Below are 20,177 nucleotides of genomic sequence, written 5' to 3' on the forward strand. Positions count from 1 at the left end.
TGTGTTCGAGACAGAAACGCGGAGATTATTGAAGATCGTATGTGTAGTAGTAGAAAACAGCGTTGTCCTTGTCTGGGAAAAATGTAATATATCTACTCTCTCTCTCATTCTCTCTCTCTCTCTCTCTCTCTCTCTCTCTCTCTATATATATATATATATATATATATATATATATATATATATATAGAGAGAGAGAGAGAGAGAGAGAGAGAGAATGAGAGAGAGAGAGTAGATGTATTACATTTTCCCCAGACAAGGACAACGCTGTTTTCTACTACTACACATACGATCTTCAATAATCTCCGCGTTTCTGTCTCGAACACAGCAAATATTTCAGTCTCGGGCGGCAAAAGTTCTGCCAGAAGATGTAGAATACCAAAGTAGAACCTGGACATTTTGTTCAGTTAAAAAGTTATAGAGATAATCGTTACTGGATTCAGTGGCAGTTTGTAAGAAGTAAGAACTTGGGGGTCTTTTTCAATTAGAAATTAATAATATGGAATCATATTCACAAATTTCAACTTCTCAAATGTTCACATGTAAATGAAATATTCAAAGTAAGATAAGGGTCATTAGTTCAGATTATTATTTTTTTTTTGCAGAAAAACAGTTCATTGTATTATATGTATATATATATATATATATATATATATATATATATATATATATATATATATATATATAATATATATACATATAATATAATGAACTGTTTTTCTGAAAAAAAAAAAATCTGAACTAATGACCCTTATCTTACTTTTTCTTAAACGCTTTAAATTTCAAATCTATATTAATTTGATTATCACACCGTTTTCTATGCACTGGCGGTAAAATGATCTAAACATGTTGCTAGCGGCTTAAATCCCTAAAATAAAAACAAAAAACCCCCCATTACTTATGACCTTACGATGTATTTTGTTTCCTTATATAAATGTAATTTCCTTAAGGGATCGATGACGTCCATCATATTTTGTATCATAATTTTATCTTTTCCTTGTCGCAACCATTAAAGGTATCCTAAATTTTCAAATCAATTTATAGAATGAATGAAGCTGAGCCCAATCGGCCTCGTAATTCTGTTAGACCGCCATTTTTTGGTTGATTGACTTACTTGACCTCTTGATTTGTAGTCGGCCTCGTGATTCATTGTGGAACATAGGGTCGCAACATTACTCTTCCATTTGACTCGGGCCCATGTTAGTCCAGCTGTGTTCAACTCGGCCTCGATAATTCGTCGCCATGTCTGCTTTTTTGTAATAGTTTTGATTTTGAAAATAGCTTTCTAAGATTTTATAAATTTATGATAATTTCCTTATTCTCTGGTCGATGTTCTCGATTTATATATCATTTTTCATTTCTCAAAGAGACGAACTCGCTGATGTACCTCGTTTGATTCAAGAGTTTATAACACAGATTTCGTTTTTTAAAAATTGTGAGTCCAGCCTTAGTAAGGAATTCATGAGCGTTGAGATTGTGGCGTAACTATACATACAAGACCTCGTTCTCCACGCCCCAGTACGGCTTTTTGTATTACATAACCATTCATCGCTTTCGGTCAACCGTGGTCTTTGAAGTGTCACAACATATACAGACTGGGATGCATGTTTCATAAATCAAGGGCTGAGCTGACACATGTTGGCAAGCGAGCTATCAAAAGAGCAATCGTTGGTTTGTCAAAAATCTCAGGATCTCATTTAAGGACATAGGTTCTGAAAAACGATACCCACCCACCTGTCAGTGGACAGAGCTTTTATAATGAAATTAGGGCTCCGTAAAGTGTTATATCATGGCAGGCTCCACCCTCTCTTTCTATTCTGGCGTAGATGTAGAATTACCTTTATTCATCCCATAGAAGAAAATTTTCTCGAGGGTCTAATCCAAGGAAGACCGGAATGACCCAGGCGTCAGCCGCAGTGCAGCGCCCAAATTAAGCGAGGTGGCTTGCTCAAGGCCACACAGCGCAGTGATCGAATCTGGTACCTTTCGGGTACGAAGCAAAGACCGTACCGCCGAGCCATGCAGACCCTCTATTATCCTCTTGAAAGGACGCTCGTCTGGTAAAGATTACTTTCATCAGCGAACTGGTATCTTTTGCACCTGGGTAAAGTGAGGTGATACCAAGAAAAACATTTCAGGATAAGATCCGAGATCACCATAGTCTATGGATTTGATCCTTGAGCAATCTTTGTGTCATTAAAGGATGCACCCAATATTATTTTTTCTTTCCATTTGTCTTTTTTTTCTACGCAATAAAGCACAGAAATATGCAATCTCCATTTCATACATTTTGATAATGCATTTGCGCAAGCGATACACGAGGTGTGTCCTGGGACAGTCCTGTCCTAGTGCGGTACCTGTTTTGAATAGAAGTTTTCTTCAGCGGGACAGGACAAATTCGTCCTGGGACAGTCCTGTCCTAGTGCGGTAGAAGCCTAAGCTCATTCCTTGACAAGGACAGAAGTTAATCTGGATAGAAGACACCACGGGAGGTAATTCTCCTCCCCCCCCCCTCTTCTCCCCACGAGAGAGACACACATGGAGAGAAAGAAAGAAAGAAACAAAGAGAGAGAGAGAGATAGATAGAGAGAGAGAGAGAGAGAGAGAGAGAGAGAGAGAGAGAGAGAGAGAGAGAGAGAGAGAGTTTTCAGATAATTCTATGCTTTATTTTTGAGACGCTCCAGCCAACGATGTATCCATGGTAATATATTCTATTTGTTTTCCTTTTCCTTTTGATCCAACAATGAAATAGTAATTATTATAATTTGAAACAAGTACATTCAGTCTCGCCATTAAAGATGAATATTGACATAGTAATTATAAGACAAGCAGTAAGATTGGCCAGAAATACCAAAACTGACGTTTCAGTGAAGAAAATAACAATCCGGAGCTAAAATTCTGGGTGATGGCAACTATCCTCTAATTCCGGTAAGATCCTATGGTTCCATACTTTTGCAAATACTACCACTATGTATCGCCACAGCATTAAATCTATCATCTCCACAACCACCACCACCACATTATCATCACTACCACCACTACTGCAACCACCATACCCTCATCATCGTCACTACCACCACAACTGCAACCACCATGACATCAAACTTCACCGGAAACAGCACAAACCATTAATGATTCATATAGTATAACTTATGTTTTTCTTTACAGTTTATACGATATTTTTTGGGTTTGGTGATTTATATAATAAAACTGAAGAAAGATTAGATTTCGTAAATGTAAAATCCCTTTTCTGCTTTGAACTTCTGGTTAACTCTGAAATTTAAGGGAAAAAAATTAAGCTTGGTCCCCGAATTAAAATTATCTCAATTATAAAATCACATCCTTGCGTTACAGGAGATCACAAAATAAATCGAGATGCAATATAAGATTTTGAATATTTCATTCATTAGCCACTATAGACTGATTACGAAACACTAACTTGAGTTTGCATTTTGGTTAGGAAAATGAAGATAATGTTGAAAACTTGATACATCAGAATCTAAGTGCTTAAATTACAAATTACTTGGCTGGAACATATTCACTCACACACACACACACACACACACACACACACACACACACACACACACACACAACACAACACAAACCAGATGCCTATCCTACTTCTCATAATATTATCTACTATAATCGAAACAGATATATTTTAGCGAACGCTTTTCACGAATGCTCTATGATACGGTGCTCCAAACAGAGGGACAAAAAAAAAAAATGAGAAGAGGATTTCATTCCAGCTCTTTTTGCAAATTAGATGGTCAATTAGTTTGGTGGAATCACTAGCCGAACGTAAGGGGCGGAGTTTTGAATATCTCTCAATAGTTCCGAAATGTAGGAAGAGGCAGTACTTTCAAGACTACGATATACTAAAACGCAAGATTGGACATGCAGCCACTACAGGTCATGAAGTAGAGGTCTGGCAGAATCACACCTATGCTTCATGAATACCAGTCTGACAGCGTTGTTCTGGACACTTTGAAGAGGTCTCAGATTATGTTGTGAAATGCCAAACGACAGAGCATTACAATAATCTAGTTTCTACAACACGAGGGACACAACCAGGTGTTTGGTCACATCTTCAGATATGACCAGTCTAATGGAAGCAATCTTTCTTAGTTGGAAAAAGAGAGATATAACAAAATATTAACCTGATACTCCATTGACAGTGCCGTGGTGTTTCACAATTATCAACAAATTGAAAGTAAGCATCCCCCAGCTTCAATTCTGATTCATTTGTTCCCCACATAAGCACCTCCGTCTTTTCATCCTTCAGATTTTTTTGTCTATTCTTTATCATTTCTCGTAATGGAGGCGCAATGCAACTGTATCATCAGTGTATTGATGGTAAGAGAGACCGAAACTTCTGATGATTTTAGACAGAGGGCCAAGGTACAGAACAAAAATAACCGGTCCAAGTGTACTGAATCCTGGGGGACCCTACAATCAAGAATAATTCTCTCAGATCTATATTCATCCACCGTATTGATCTGTTTCAGAGAGAAGATCATTAACAACCCAACATGTACTGAATCCGTCGAATGATGTTGCCTATAAGCCTACTAAAATGTTTTCTTCAAGTCAATTATTTAGTAGAAGTATATTAGTAATTGTCTGAGGTTTGTCTCACTTCTCCGCGATTCTATTCGTGGTGTGGCCAACTCATGTGCCACAGCAATATTGAATCTCCTGTGATTCGCCTTAGATGATACAGTACAGTACGTGTACAACGGCCTCGATTGCAACGAGAGCTCGGCTAAAACGGGGAACTTAAAAATCACTGATCGACGACCTATGTAATTGATATAAATCATGCATGACTAAAACGGGATAATATTTCTTGGTACAAGCCCACAATGAGTTACAAGTAATCAATTCAGAAAAACTACGGACTCAAGAAGAAGAGAGGAAATACACATAGCAAACATAGGGAGCTAAGATGAGGTAGGAGTCGCAGTTACTGTGTGTGTATTATCGACGTTTCTGTGTACTTTGTGTAACATAATATCCGCGGCGATGCAACGTGTTGATATACTTAGGCATAATGTGTTAGCATAGAAGGAGGGGTGTGTGACACTGGACTGATAATTATCTATGTCCAATGACCAGTGGGACGGCGATGAGCTCTAGGTGATGCTATGTACACCTGAAACGGGACGGGTTGTGATCTCTGTTTTTATTTTAGTACCTGTCTGCCAGCGCTGTTCTGGGCAATCTGAAGAGGCCTAAGATTATGTTGTGAAACGTCAAACGACAGAGAACATTACAAAAATCTAGTCTTTTCAGTTTTCAGAGATCTAGTGTGTCAGAGATGGATGTAAGTTGTTGAGTGGCTTCTGCTGGTGTTTTGAATAAGAAGTCAGTATTGTCAGCGTAGATCGACTCATTGAGGCCTTTTGAATTATCAGTTTAACATTTCTGAGGCGGCGTCAAGGTAGATGTTGAATAATATTGGTATGATGTGGCGGGTTTTGGGGTTTTATTGTGGGTTCGAGTCCAAACGATTAGCTCAATGGTCTGGTTTCGAACTAGTTTGCGCGCTATGGCTCTCCTTACCAGCTGCGACACTCAACCTAAACCACAAACGGCTCGTGTTTAATCTAGGGGTGATTAAGAATAGCCTTAGGGTTAGTGCGGGGCGGTCCTTGGCAAGCTTAAGGACCACGGTCCTACGGTCCTTGGGAAATGAAGACCGCAAGGACCGGTCCTAGGACCGGTCCTTTTCGACATTGAACATTCCTGAGAGACTGTTGGAAATTCGAACCGGTTTGACCTTTGAGACCGTGGGATCGTTCATTCTTGAACCGTTAAAGACCGCTACACGATGAAAACCGTGGTCTACAGGAGTAAAACACACGGAGTAGTCACACTCATTTCAAATTGTAACCTAATTAGAGAAGAGGGGTGATGCCTTCTTTATTTGCTCACCGTACTTCATTGTTACTTCGATAATTTAATAAAATTTGAAATTTATCCCCATTAACGGAGATAATGGCATCTCCCAAGGCGTTGATCGAGTTGTTCGTGGCGTGGATACACACACGCAACTCCTACCCCCCCCCCTCCCCCCCCCCCCCCACACACACAACATTAGAGGGCAGCGAGCATTGAAGAGTAAGAGAGAGACGTGAAGTTATAATAAGAGGGGGTGGATGAGGTAATAAGAGGGGTCGATGGTGACTTTTCGCCAGATCTAACAAACTCAGCTACCCATTCATTGCTGAGTAGACAGGGATTCAGAAAAAACTCGACTGCACCCGGGATCGATCTCTGGCCCTTTGCGTATAAAGAGAGTGCTCTATCAACTGAGCTATCGGGGTCCCCAAATATTCTATTGGACTTTTTTAAAATTCAGACGTTATAACTGGGTTTTTTAGAAGGAAGAAACTAATGAAACTCATATTATTTGATTAGTAAAAACACCAAACGAAATTTTAATATTATTGTATTATTTTAAATGACAACACTGCGATAGAAAGGAGTGGTGACAAGAGATGGACAAAAGAAAACAAAAAATCGGATTTGCTACTTGCTAGGTTCGACACACACACACACACACACACACACAAACACACACATCTTTAGTAGTCACATACATTTCAAACAATAACCCATTAGAGAAGAGGGGTCATGCCTTCACCATAGATCATTGTCATTGCGATCATTATGGTGTAGTAAATTTTGAAATTTACCCCGTATAATGGAATCGTCCAAGGCGTGCGCCTCCTGTTCCCCCCATCTCACACACGAAAGGGCGGTTTGCGGAGTGGAGGTTGGTGGTCGTCTGCCTGTATGGTCGTCTGTGTCGTTTAGTGTATGGCAAAGGGGGGTGGGTGCGATTAATTAAGTGGGATGGGTGGTGATTGGTGGAAGATAGGCAACCGAAGGCAACGAATCGCTGGGGAAGTAGTAGGCTATGGCGCGAGACCGAAGGTGATCAGACCGGTCTTCAGCGCGGCACTAGTTGAAAGGTGATAAGAAGTGAGGACCGCCGCCGGTCTTCACTATGGGACCGATCCCCGGTTCACAGCTAAAAGACCGTGGGACCGGTCCAAGGACCGGTCCTCAGCGCGGCACTACTTAGGGTCCCTTATGACTTAATTGTATTAATAACAAGTGAGTCAAGACAATAGTAACGCCCAATACAATAATAACAATTCTATACATAAAGTTTAATTAGATTGTTGAGATAATAAGATGGAAGGTAGAACGAAAATTATGGGTGATATATATTTGACAATTTAGAATTGTTATCCCTATATTCATTTAATCTCAGGAAGAATAGCTCTAATTGAGTGGATCTAATTTATTATTTATTTATCTATTGATTTATTTATTTATTGATTTATCTATGATTGATTGATTTATTTATTTTTAATCATTTGTGTCCGTGGAAAATACATTTGAAAATGGTATAAGCCCGGGTGGCTTATCATTGATCCAGTCGGCTTGCTTGATTGGTGAATGTATCAGCTAGTTCAAGGGTTAGCTCCTAGTTTCAGAGTTTTCTTGACTTCACAACAGTGTGTTGCAGTTATGGGCTAACAGGAAGTTTCTGGTGTCGGCGAGGACTGGCATCAGGGATTGACAACTAGGCAAGGATTGGGTAAGGACTGGGCAAGGATTGGGCACGAACTGGATGCTAGCAAGGACCTTCAATTAAGAGTTAAAACAAAAAGGTCTTGGAGCCAAATCTAGTTTGTCTTTCGCCACCGGGTCGTCCTTGAGCGACACATCATAATAGCTTTTATTTGTCGATCAAAGGCAAGGAGAAGCAATAATTCCATGATAATGGTTACAGTTATTGCATTTGTATCAAACATCAACCGACAGTTGAGCTATCTTACATGATGAGAATTTAACAGGGTTGTGTCCCTTATATTTTATAATTTATTTATTTTATAATTGTGATTATGTGTGGCCGGGGATTGGCGGTAGAGTACAGACATCAAGCAATATACATATTGAATAATATAAATAAGATAATAACATAGATCATAAACAAATGCTAACCATAGTATAACATACATATAGATATAGTTTTGTACAAGTATTTCAATTTACGAACATCCGTAGAATAAAGCACAAACAAAATATTGAAATATTTAAGCATTGAATTCACAGTAATATCTCGTTCCACTTTGAATAAGTTAACCAACAATAATTATACCTTCAACCAAGAGAAATTAAACTTTTACAAGTTTGAAATCGGAGGAATGGTTCTTCTTTCTTGGGATTCTCAGCGTGTGTGTGATTCAATTCAGAGATGAATTTGGTTTTGTAAAGTAAGAGCATGCCAAACAATTATAGGGATAGCCAATCAGAAAGAATGTTCCTATTTAGATAACCAATGACGTTCAGATGCTTTTGATTAACAACCGGGTAGGGAGATAACGGAGATCTAGAATATTAATGGCGAATATAGCTACTCTTGAACGGGACGCGAACCTCAGGTCATATGCACACATGAAGTCATGTTTGGAAAGGGTAATTAGCAGGAGATATACACACAATGGACAGACAATTGAACAGGTGAATAAGCCTTAAGCGGAAAGTGGGTGGTAGGATAGCGTTCCGTTATACAATGGGAAGGTTTCCTACATATTGACCAAGTCCCGTTAGCAAAATTTATAGCTTTATTGGGGAAATGACTGTCCATGTTCTGAGTGTTTTAACTCAAAGTGTTAATTTCCCTATTGTTGTCCACTAGAATTTGAAGTGGTTTTGAATAAGACGCTGACGAATGATAAAGAAAGCATTAGAGAAAGAAAATCGTTCGTCTCAGATGAGTCCGTCGCCATGAGGAGTATTGATTATAGTATCATCTGTGGCAGACTGATATTTTATGTTAAGTGTCAATGGCGTGTTGTCGAGGAGGATTCCGATCAATTTGATATCATCTGGCTCAAGGAATGATTTGCAGACGTCAAGTAGTTTCATTCTGTTGAATTTGATCAACTATTAAACATTCATTTTTCAACTCAATGACACAGTAATGAAGAATGTCACCACATCTTTGTATACAATCTGCAGTGATGGGTAATTTGCCTTTTCCACATAAGACGTTGAACTTGAACGTGAAATCTAATATATTTATTTTATATATGTAGTCGGGTTAACTCTCGAGCGCTGACCAGACAATAACAGGTATTCTGCCATCTCCTAATGGTTCAGTCATTGCATCATTCTTGTAGTTGAACCAGGTGCCAGCAGATCCAAATACGGACAAGCCCTTCGTTTGCAGACATATTGAAACGGTATTTGTCACTAGAAGACCATCTTCTACTGTGGTTGGTACCATCTGCGATGTTTGAGTGCCCAATGGTAGCGTAAAGGTTGATTGATGCTGTTAGTTGAGGAGATAATCAAAATATGGCCTGTAACACTCCAGGCACGATTCTTTTAGACATCTACTCACCGATTCTGGACAGATGCCGAATCAAAAGCCGGCCGATTGTAGAGCAAATTAGCTTTATAGAAAAACATATTTAATCGTAATGTCTTTTTCGTTTGTTCTCTTTCGACCACAACAACATCCACGTCGTTCTGGGACAGACCCAGTTGCGTTGACCCTCTGAAATAGTTGAATAACGGTGCTGTTGCATAACCAATCTACGGCTTATTCTTGTGTGAGAACTGAAAAGCATTCTCATTCCAATCAGTTGGTTTCTCTGGGCTTCTGATAATAATCTCTGCAATTTGTTTTGACTACCCTATTATGCGCAAAAAAAAATTTGGCTGGTTTTTAAAAAAAACGTTTTCAAATTCATTTCAATTCAGCATTTTATGTTGCTAATCGATTTTAGAATTCTACGATGTTCCTGCAATTTGTGTGAATATATTTTATAGAAATGTATAGAAGGAACAAAGTTGAGTAAATTCTATTATATTCGTAAAACACAAATAGGCCAGACAATAATTTCACAATAAATTTCAGTCTGAACTTCTGACTGAAAAATTCATGACTACACTGTCATTGAAGCTCAGAACAATCGTTTCTATCCGTGATCTTTTAACATTTCTGACAAACTACATCATTACCTGTTTAATAATTCTCTTATTAAAAACACTGTAATTAAAATCAATAATACTATTGTTGAGAAGTCAGGCAAAATTTTTTTTTATTCCACTACATAGTTTACATGAAGGTTTGCACTTTACCGTAAATACTCTTAAACAATTACATTGGTTAAGCCACTGATTGTCAATTGTCTTCAGCACTAATCTTTCGTTAACGAATAATAGCACATCATTACCGTAATTATTTCTAAGGTTAAAATACAATTGATCAGAGACGTCGTAGAGATCCAAAGAAAACAGAAAGCTGGTAATGAAACTTGTCGGACTTTGACTTTCATATAATATGTGCGCTGTGTGGTCTAGTGGTATGACACTCGCTTTCGGATCGGAAGGTCCTGGGTTCGAGCCTCGCTCGGCGCAGAGTTGAGTCATTGGAGAAGGCTCTTTACTCACATTCTCTCATCGTACTCAGGTGTAAAATGAGTACCTGGCCGTTAATAGCGTTGTCTTTGTCCGAAAAAAATTGTAATATCGCCTAACAGGCGTCATGTCCCGTCCTACATGTTAAATGTTGCTGTTGACCAGGGATCCCTTGTAAAGTGCTTTGAGCACGTTTATTGGATATTGCGCTATATAAAAACTCAATTTAAAGTCGAGTAAAGCATTGGCCTCCATGCAAAAATACCAATACTCATTTTTAATTTCTTACTTACTGCCCTTTATGTCCGCTGGTATGAAGGGCAGCGACGAAGGTACCCCACACCTCTCTGCTTACGGCTGTTCTTGAAGCTTTCCATCAGGATTCATTTCATGGTTTGAGAAAAATTAGTTATATTCCTTAGGCAATGGTCTTGAAACGGATCATACTCGTAGTAAAACAAGACACACGCACGCAAAGTGCAATTCCCTTTATTCAATATTATAGTCAAAGCTTAAATTCCCATCTAGTTGGCTCTCATTCAACCACTGATTACAGTGAAAAGTTGAGTAAAGAACCTTTTAAAAAATTACCAGAACAAATAATAAATGACAACTAATTCTGACCTTACTCGTCAATCTGGTATTATGTCGCAGTCGCAATGAACAAAAGTATTCACAATTGATGTAAGAACCAATACATCAAACACGGGAGCAAATTTTATTTCACTTTTGCTTCACAAAAGAGAAAAAGTTAAATTGTCGCCTTGATTGATTCTAGAGCTGCGTAAGCCCAATCTGCACTTGAACTGCAGGTAGTGTGTTTAAAGAGGACATAAAAACGATGTGTTTTAGTAAATATGTTTATTGATTGTCTAGAAGCATGGAATCTGAAAGTGAATCAATCCAGAACAGAATATACAAAAATCAACAGAAATTTTAATGAATGGAAAAATGTACGTAAAATAGGCAATTTGATCAACGAAAATGAAGACATCAGAAAACGAAAGCAGCTGGCCACCAATGCATTCAACAAACTCCAAAATTTATGGAATAGAAATACCATAATCAGTGAGAATAAACGAATACAGATTTACGAGGCACTGATTATACCGATATTGACATATAATTGTGGAACCTGGTGCCTCACAAAAAAGAACTTAGAAAGTCTCGATTCATACCACCGCAAATAATTACGTCGCGCAATCGGAATCTATTGGCCAGAACAATTACAAATACTGACTTCTATGAAAAATCCAGAGTCCAACGGCAGAGTACAATTATTAAACAACAGCGATGGAGGCTATTTGGTCAAATCTTATGTCGAGAAAATAACATCCCAGCCCAAACCGCAATGACAGAATATTTCCTTCATGGCAAAAAATATATTATAGCGAGACCACCAACATCAATAGTAACTACCCTGAACCAGGATCTCTCTACATATCAGAAATTTCTGGATTCAGATGAGGCCAAATTAATCCCTGAAGAACTAAGAAATACTGCAGTGCCCTCCGTACTAAAGTCACAACAAGATCTTGACAGCCTCAAAACTCTGGCCCAGGACCATGACCAATGGAAACAATTGGAGAGAGCAGCTGTATTAATCGACCATGACTGAATCACACAATTCTCATCAAGCGTCATTCGGACTGCTAGGCTTACTACTACTACTACTACTACTACTACTACTAATACTACTACTACTACTACTACTACTACTACTACTACTACTACTATTATTGATATGACGTTTATTGAAATACTTCCTGGTGATATGCTATGATTGTCAAAACAGTTTAAATATAGTAGATTCTCAGTATAACAGTCGTGTTGGGACCAGCTAGGTAAAATCTGTGTTAAAACCGAAACCTCTTATAGCCGAATCTTAAGGGAAGCAACCCAGGCTTTAAATCACCATCTCTCCCTCTCTCTAATAATAATAATGCTTGACGCACCAATCCCGACAGACAGCAGCAGGCTCTAGGCTCTACACAATTAGAGAGTGAAAAGAAATGTTTTAAGTCTTCCTTTAAGTGGTTTATAGTTTGTCGTTTCTCTTAGCTCCCGTGGTAATTTATTCCAGATTGTTGGTGCTTGGTATATAAAAGCTCGATCTCCAATTGTTTTCAGGCAAATTATTGGGACAAATAGGAGGGTTTAGTTGTGTCACATCCAGATTTGAGCCCTGGGTGGTGCGTTTTATGTGAGACAATGAACTCGGCGAGGAATTGTGGGACTCTCTCTCTCTCTCTCTCTCTCTCTCTCTCTCTCTCTCTCTCTCTCTCTCTCTCTCTCTCTCCCTCTCTCTCTCCTCCGTCTCACTCATTTCCAAGCTTAAAGTTGTGGGTACATGCGTCTTGTGTTTTTTTGCAACTCATTGTCTGCCTGCAGCAAGGGCCATATTATACTGAAATTGAGTCATGTAGCATAGTAGTAAGTAGCCTACACACACACACACACATACACACGCAGGCGCGCGCGCGCACAGAACAATCACGAACTAGACCTAGCTTAGCTTGTCGTTGCCTTTGGCTGAACGTAATGTGGGCTAATGTATTGAATTTGGAGTGATTGACTGGATGTTTTTAGCTCTCGATCCTGAGAACCGGTAAATTTTTACTACAGGCAAAGATTGAATATAAAGGAGATTGTTAAAACCCCTCCTATAACCGGGTTTCTATAATGTCCGGACCTGATATACACAGGTTACGCTGTATGCCACTAAAGAAGGTATTCAAGTTCTTTATTGAATGATTAATAAGTGCATCATTGCCGAGAATCAACGATGGGATATAAAAGAGAACTGATCAAAACATTTGTCTGCAAAGTCAACATGGGCTGTCGGAGAAGTTTACTTTGTATGACGGTGGTGATATTATATTCTTTTAATAAAATAGAAGGAGGAGATTATGAAAACGTTGCATTAGGAAAACCAGTAGAACAAAAGGGTGTGGCTTATGGTGGATGTAAGTAGAGACGTCATATTACAGATGGAATGAAGTTGACAAGTGGCATTAGCAGCAGCAGCAGTAGTATTAGTAGTAAAAGTAGTAATATTAGTAGTAGTAGAAGTAGTAATATTAGTAGTAGTAGTAGTAGTAGTAGTAGTAGTAGTAGTAGTAGTAGTGGTGGTGGTAGTAGTAGTAGTAGTAGTGGTAGTAGTAGTGTAGTAAGTAGTAGTAGTAGTAGTAGTAGTAGTAGTAGTAGTAGTAGTAGTAGAGAGTAGTAATATAGTAGTAGTAGTAGTAGTAGTAGTAGTAGTAGTAGTAGTAGTAGTAGTAGTAGTAGTAGTGGTGTAGTAGTAGTAGTAGTAGTGGTGGTGGTAGTAGTAGTAGTAGTAGTAGTAGTAGTAGTAGTAGTAGTCACAGTGGTAGTCATAGAAAGTGTGGTAGTCGTAGCAATAGTAATAGCAGTGTAAGCTTGAGGCTGGTGGTCACAGGAGCAGCAGCAGTAGTAGTATTAATAGTATGTATGAAGATAATAGTATAGTAGTAGTAGTAGTAGTAGTAGTAGTAGTAGTAGTAGTAGTAGTAGTAGTAGTAGTTAGTAGTAGTAGTAGTAGTAGTAGTAGTAGTAGTAGTAGTAGTAGTAGTAGTAGTTAGTATATAGTAGTAGTAGTAGTGAGTAGTAGTAGTAGTAGTAGATAGTAGTATATAGTAGTAGTAGTAGTAGTAGTATAGTAGTAGTAGTGTAGTAGTAGTAGTAGTATAGTAGTAGTAGTAGTAGTAGTAGTAGTAGTAGTAGTAGTATAGTAGTAGTAGTGTAGTAGTAGAGTAGTAGTTAGTAGTAGAGTATAGTAGTAGTATAGTAGTAGTAGTAGTAGTAGTAGTAGTAGTAGTAGTAGTATAGTCAATAGTAGTAGTATGTGTAAGTAGTAGTAGTAGTAGTAAGTAGTAGTAGTAGTAATAGTAGTAGAAGTATTATAGTAGTAGTAGTAGTAGTTTTAGTAGTAGTAGTAAGTAGTATAGTAGTAGTAGTATAGTATTATATATTAGTAGTAGTTATATAGTTAGTATAGTATTAGTTTATGTTATTGTAAGTAGTAGTAGTAGTAGTTGTAGTAGTAGTAGTATAGAGTAGTAGTAGTAAGTAGTAGTAGTAGTAGTAGTAGTAGTAGTAGTAGTAGTAGTAGTAGTAAGTAGTAGTAGTTAGTGATATACTATATATATATATATATATATATAGTTATATATATAGTAGTAGTAGTAGTAGTAGTAGTAGTAGTAGTAGTAGTATAGTAGTAGTAGTGAGTAGTAGTAGTAGTAGTAGATAGTAGTAGTAGTAGTAGTAGTAGTAGTAGTAGTAGTAGTAGTAGTAGTAGTAGTAGTAGTAGTAGTAGTAGTAGAAGTAGTAGTAGTAGTAGTAGTATGTAGTAATATAGTAGTAGTAGTAGTAGTAGAGTAGAGAGTAGAGTAGGAGTAATAGCATGCAGTAGTAGTAAGTAGTAGTAGTAAAATATAATAAGTAGTAGTAGTAGTAGAGTAGTATAGTAGTAGTAGTAGAGTAGTAAGTAGTAGATAGTAGTAGTAGTAGTAGTAGTAGTAGTAGTAGTAGTAGTAGTAGTAGTAGTAGTAGATAGTAGTAGTAGTAGTAGTAGTAGTAGTAGTAGTAGTAGTAGTAGTAGTAGTAGTAGTAGTAGTAGTAGTAGTTGTAGCAGTAAGTAGTAAGAGTAGAGTAAGTATGTATAGTATGTAAGTAGTAGTATTAGTATAGTAGTAGTAGTAGTAGTAGTAGTATGTATGTAGTAATAGTAGTAGTTAGTAGTAGTAGTAGTAGTAGTAGTATATAGTAGTAGTAGTAGTAGTAGTATAGTAGTAGTAGTAGTAGTAGTAGTAGTAGTAGTAGTAGTAGTAGGAGGAGGAGGAGGAGGAGGAGGAACAGCACTAGAAGTAGTAATATTAGTAGTAGTATTAGTAGTAATAGTAGTAATAGTAGTAGTAGTAGAAGTAGTAGTAGTAGTAGTAGTAGTAGTAGTAGTAGTAGTAGTAGTAGTAGTAGTAGTAGTAGTACTACTACTAGTAGTAGTAGTAGTAGTAATGGTAGTAATAATAGTAGCAGTATTATTGATATTATTATTATTATTATTATTATTATTATTATTATTATTAGTAGTAGTAGTAGTAGTAGTAGTAGTAGTAGTAGTAGTAGTAGTAGTAGTAGTTGTAGTAGGAGGAGGAGGAGGAGGAGGAGGAGGAGGAGGAGGGGAGGAGGAGGAGGAGGAGGAGGAGGAGGAGGAGGAACAGCAGCAGTAGTAGTATTAGTAGTAATAGTAGTAGTAGGAGTAGTAGTAGTAGCAGTAGTAGTAGTAGTAGTAGTAGTAGTAGTAGTAGTAGTAGTAGTAGTAGTAGTAGTAGTAGTAGTAGTAGTAGTAGTAGTAGTAGTAGTAGTAGTATTAATAATGGAAGAAAATAAAAGATGGCGATGATGATGATGATGATGATGATGATGATGATGATGATGATGATGATGATGATGATGATGATGATGATGAACAAATAAGCAGGAAGATAATATTAATCAAATAATGAGATACTTTATGTTTGAAATTCTGCAACTCATGATATTGATACCCGAGACTGTTGCCACATGTATACAGATTATTATGTCACACAGATCCGGAAAAGGCGGTGGATGGCAACAAAAATCCTGACTATCACGGGGGTGATTCTTGCTCTCATACGACCAGCGGAGCGCCGACATGGTGGATCGTGGATCTTCTCTCTTCATATAGAGTACGCTCTATTGTAATAATGAACAGAGATCGGCCTACTCAACTATGGGATTTTTCAGTCTATGTTTCGGAATATAATCCTCTACCAATTCCAAATCAAGACGGTAAATTGATTGGTCAGCGGTGCTTTTATTATGAAGGAACCGTACCACTAAAGGGCCCCCATTCTTTTCCTTGCGAGACAACTACCGCAGGCAGATATGTCTATGTCTTCAAAACCTCACCGTGGATTGTATATTGTGAATTTGAAGTTATGGCGGCATCCAATGATCCAAAGTACGCCAGTTTCGATATCTGGGTTGGGAGAAAAAGTTCTTTATCTCCTTTCTATTCAACAGTCATCGATGTACCCTCGAGATTAAACTGTGTAATGTCATGTTGGTTACAAATGAAGGTGTAGCTACAGTAATACAGTTTGAACAATCTACAAGGAGATGCCAGTGTATTCAAAAGAGCGGTCTGGATTCTTCAACTGTGAATATGGAAAAGGATTGGATTCTCATGGAAGCATCCAATAATAATTAATTTTTTGAGCCAGTGGAGCGGATATTTAAAAGGAAATAAATAAATAAATAAATAAATAAAAATGCATCCCTTTTTGAACTCTTACATTTAAATAAAATAGAAATGGTAGAATCAATATGTGAATATATTATGATAATTTACCTTGAATATTCCATTTATATGTGAATATTTGATATATTGATATTTATTGTGAATATTGGTTACGTAATAGTATTAATTTCTACTTGAAAAAGACTTCCCCAGTTCCTAGATTTTACAAACTGCCACTGAATTCAGTAACGAGTATCTCCATAACTTTTTATTCTAACTAAATTTATAGGTTCTACGTTGGTTTTCCAAATCTTCAGGCAGAACGTTTGCCGCCCGAGACTGAAATATTTGCTGGTTTCTCGGAGAAACGCGGAGATTATTGAAGATCGTATGTGATGGTGATCAAAGAATGACACGAGATAGAACGTCATATCAATTCCATGAGAAATAAACGCACTTTGCCAGACAGATAGGGTATATTCATTATAACATTTGTTAGTAATTTTGTAAACTGGGAATTCTGGGAGTTCTTTCAATTGAAATTATTAATAATGGTTATGGGTTAATACCAATCTCTCTCTCTCACACACGCACACACACACACACACACAAACACGAACACGAACACAGACACACAAATACAAACACACACGTACATATATATGACAGTAGACAACATAAGTATGTGGGTTTCAAGCGAAAGCTAAAAACAAGACACAGGTTGGGAAACTTTTGATATTGTGATTTTTGAACAACGTTGGTATATGCGGCATAGTTCTTAACTAGTGAATTATGTTTTATTAAATTTGACAAGTATTAACAAAGCTCTTGTTGTAGTTGCCTGTAAAATTTCGAATGTTTTTTTTTTTTTCTACTTTGTAATAACCCTCACTCCGACTCCTCGGAGACTGGTCATTTAACTGTGTCAACTGTGCGATTATGCCTGTTAGATATCCCTCCCTTGTGCCCTAACCTATTTTACATAACAGACCCATTGTAATAAGAGCATAACTAATTAAGATGTTAATGTTTAAACTTTCGAACCCTTTACCGCCAACTACTGTGGGACTCAGAACCCAGAGATTTTAAATAAAAGAAAATGTCCGAGCATAAAGACTTCATTGTTAATGTATTACTACATTCCTTTTAGCAGGGGGAATTACGGTATAATTGTGCAAATAGGTGATGAAAGCATGAAAATTGGCACACAGGTACCTTATACCACCAAGAACACAATCTGATAGAGAAGCATTCTGACATTTTACAAAAAAGTTGGTTTTAAAGCATTTTATATTTTACTATATAAACATTAGTAAATTCAGGGTGAATAATCGAGGAAATTCTATTCGCCCTCTTACTGATTAGTTCTGAATATATTAATTATGTTGCGAAATTACCATATTTTCTCTCGTACTTTTTATTGTATATCAACCATAGACATATTCCCTATCTTATAGCTTTCATTTTGAAAGATTTAGGGCTGTTGGTTTTCAACGGGCATATGTTAACAGCGTCAAACAGGGCGAAATTAAATATTATTTGAAAATGAATAAAATCATGAAAATTATATTACACAGTACAAAATCGACGACCAACTCCATATTCATGTGGCTTTACAATGAAAAAAAAAACCTGTGAGCTTTTATATAGCGCAGTATCCCCAAACTGTTCAAAGCACTTTACAATGATTCCCGGACGGGGTAAGCTTTCAAGCTAATGCTAACTACCTTGAGACCTGATATTGACTGTTTAAAGTCAAGAGTTAAGCCTGACCAAAGTTGCTTGGCTTTTATTTGTTTGGCTTTTCCTTATAGTCCTTTATAATCAAATTACATTTTCAACCTACCTAATTGTTTATGATATGACATCCTCGACATCGACATAAGTCTGTGCATGGTAATGGTAAGCGGGCTCGCAATCATTTGCATCGGGACGTGCATCCTTTCTTGCAGCCACATTTGACAAGTTGTTGGCACACTTTGGATACTTCCGGCTGTGATGACCAGTATGGTAAGAGCTTTCCTCCGTCCATTTTCCAGCCCCATTCCAGAGGTGATGGTAGCACAGGATCTTTTTCTGTTGCAGAGCTCAAAACATAGCCAGCTTGATATGCCGCCGTTTAATGTGTTGCTGTAATGCACTTCTTGTGGGGAGGAAGTCTCTCTATTGCACGACCTTTTTGGCAAAATGAATATTTTCTTGCTGCATTAACACCTGTGCAATCTAATGCTTTGTCGTACATAGTGACAGTAAAGGCCCTGAGCTGGGTGACGTGATGATCCGTAATGACGTTTGGTTTCCTTTGTTTGCTTGTTCTTCCAACAACGGAAGCATTGTATTGATGAATTTCGGCATATTATGAGACAAAGAGCGTTAAGAATGAAATCCAGCCCATGTTTTTACATCTTGTTCCAAGTAATTTGATGAAACATGTTGTAGCCAGTCCGTTTCTTCTGTCATATAAGGGTCATTTGTCATGTTTGAAATAATGTTCGATGGAGCAGTGTTTGTTGCAGGTATATTTGGTTTAACTCCAAATGCAATTTCTTGGGCGACCTTTAGAAAATCCGACAAAATATTGCTGTCAGTGTGAATGACGTCAGAAGTATTCATATTCAACTTTTCTCGATCAACACCGGACTCATCATTTGTAGGTTGCTGAACATGGAGATACTTGTTCCGTGGACAGAGTTTTTGTGAGTTGTTGAGCTTGGGTTATAATCAATGTTATCAACAGCAGCAACAGTAAAAAGTTCTTTCTTCAGATTGATTGGGCAAAGAATTCCTTCCTCTTCGAATCTATTTTCAGCTGCTGATGCGATATCCGATGACAATGACAACATACGTTTATATGAGGAACACAACCCTAGCGAAAATAATGTGTCAATTATCTTCTTTGATCTTGTATGCGTGTATTAAAAAAAGACTTACATACAACGGTAATGGCGTCTCTTTGATCTGCGATTGTCTTTTTTTGAAAAGTCGGCCCGGTTTTATTTTTATTTTTGGTATTTGACACAAGAAGTTGTGATATAGATAGGCTTTCTTGATGCCTGGAATCGGACTTTTCTGAAGGAGACGATCCAACCAAAATCATTTTGATTAATGTCAACAGGGAGTTAGGCACTGCGTCTTCTTGACTTCCAATCCCGATGTCCCATTGTGTTGGTGTTTGCGGGCATTTGCGAATGATGTCTTGTCGGATAGTTTTTGCTGCACGCCACAAAGACATTGCATTTCATCTGCTTGTTCCTTTTGATTCTTTACTAATAACGCAGCAACTTTGCTATCGTGTGCTACATATGTATTTCGTCCAGAAGAATAGAATTCTATGCTTGGAAAGACTCTCATAAGCCGCTCTTTGAACCGGGTGAGGTTTGCATAGTTATTTCCACAGCCTCTATTGGTGCACTCACTTTTAAACTTCTTAATAAGTTTTGAC

General features: G+C 37.6%; 1 protein-coding gene across 1 annotated transcript; it reads left to right on the forward strand.

Annotated features, from left to right (window-relative positions):
• Window positions 1-13,281: 13,281 nt before the first annotated feature.
• On the forward strand, window positions 13,282-17,313 carry LOC144974122 (fucolectin-5-like). The gene is made up of 2 exons (XM_078917019.1): window positions 13,282-13,415; window positions 16,063-17,313. Exons 1-2 carry the CDS (start codon window positions 13,283-13,285, stop codon window positions 16,578-16,580), a joined length of 651 nt encoding a protein of 216 aa, XP_078773145.1. The 5' UTR covers window position 13,282; the 3' UTR covers window positions 16,581-17,313.
• The last annotated feature ends 2,864 nt before the right edge of the window (window positions 17,314-20,177 follow it).

The sequence above is a fragment of the Berghia stephanieae genome, chromosome 5 (assembly GCF_034508935.2).
Source record: "Berghia stephanieae isolate SIO BIC M18660-M18661 chromosome 5, UCSD_Bste_1.3, whole genome shotgun sequence".
In the NCBI taxonomy this organism is placed as follows: domain Eukaryota; kingdom Metazoa; phylum Mollusca; class Gastropoda; order Nudibranchia; family Aeolidiidae; genus Berghia; species Berghia stephanieae.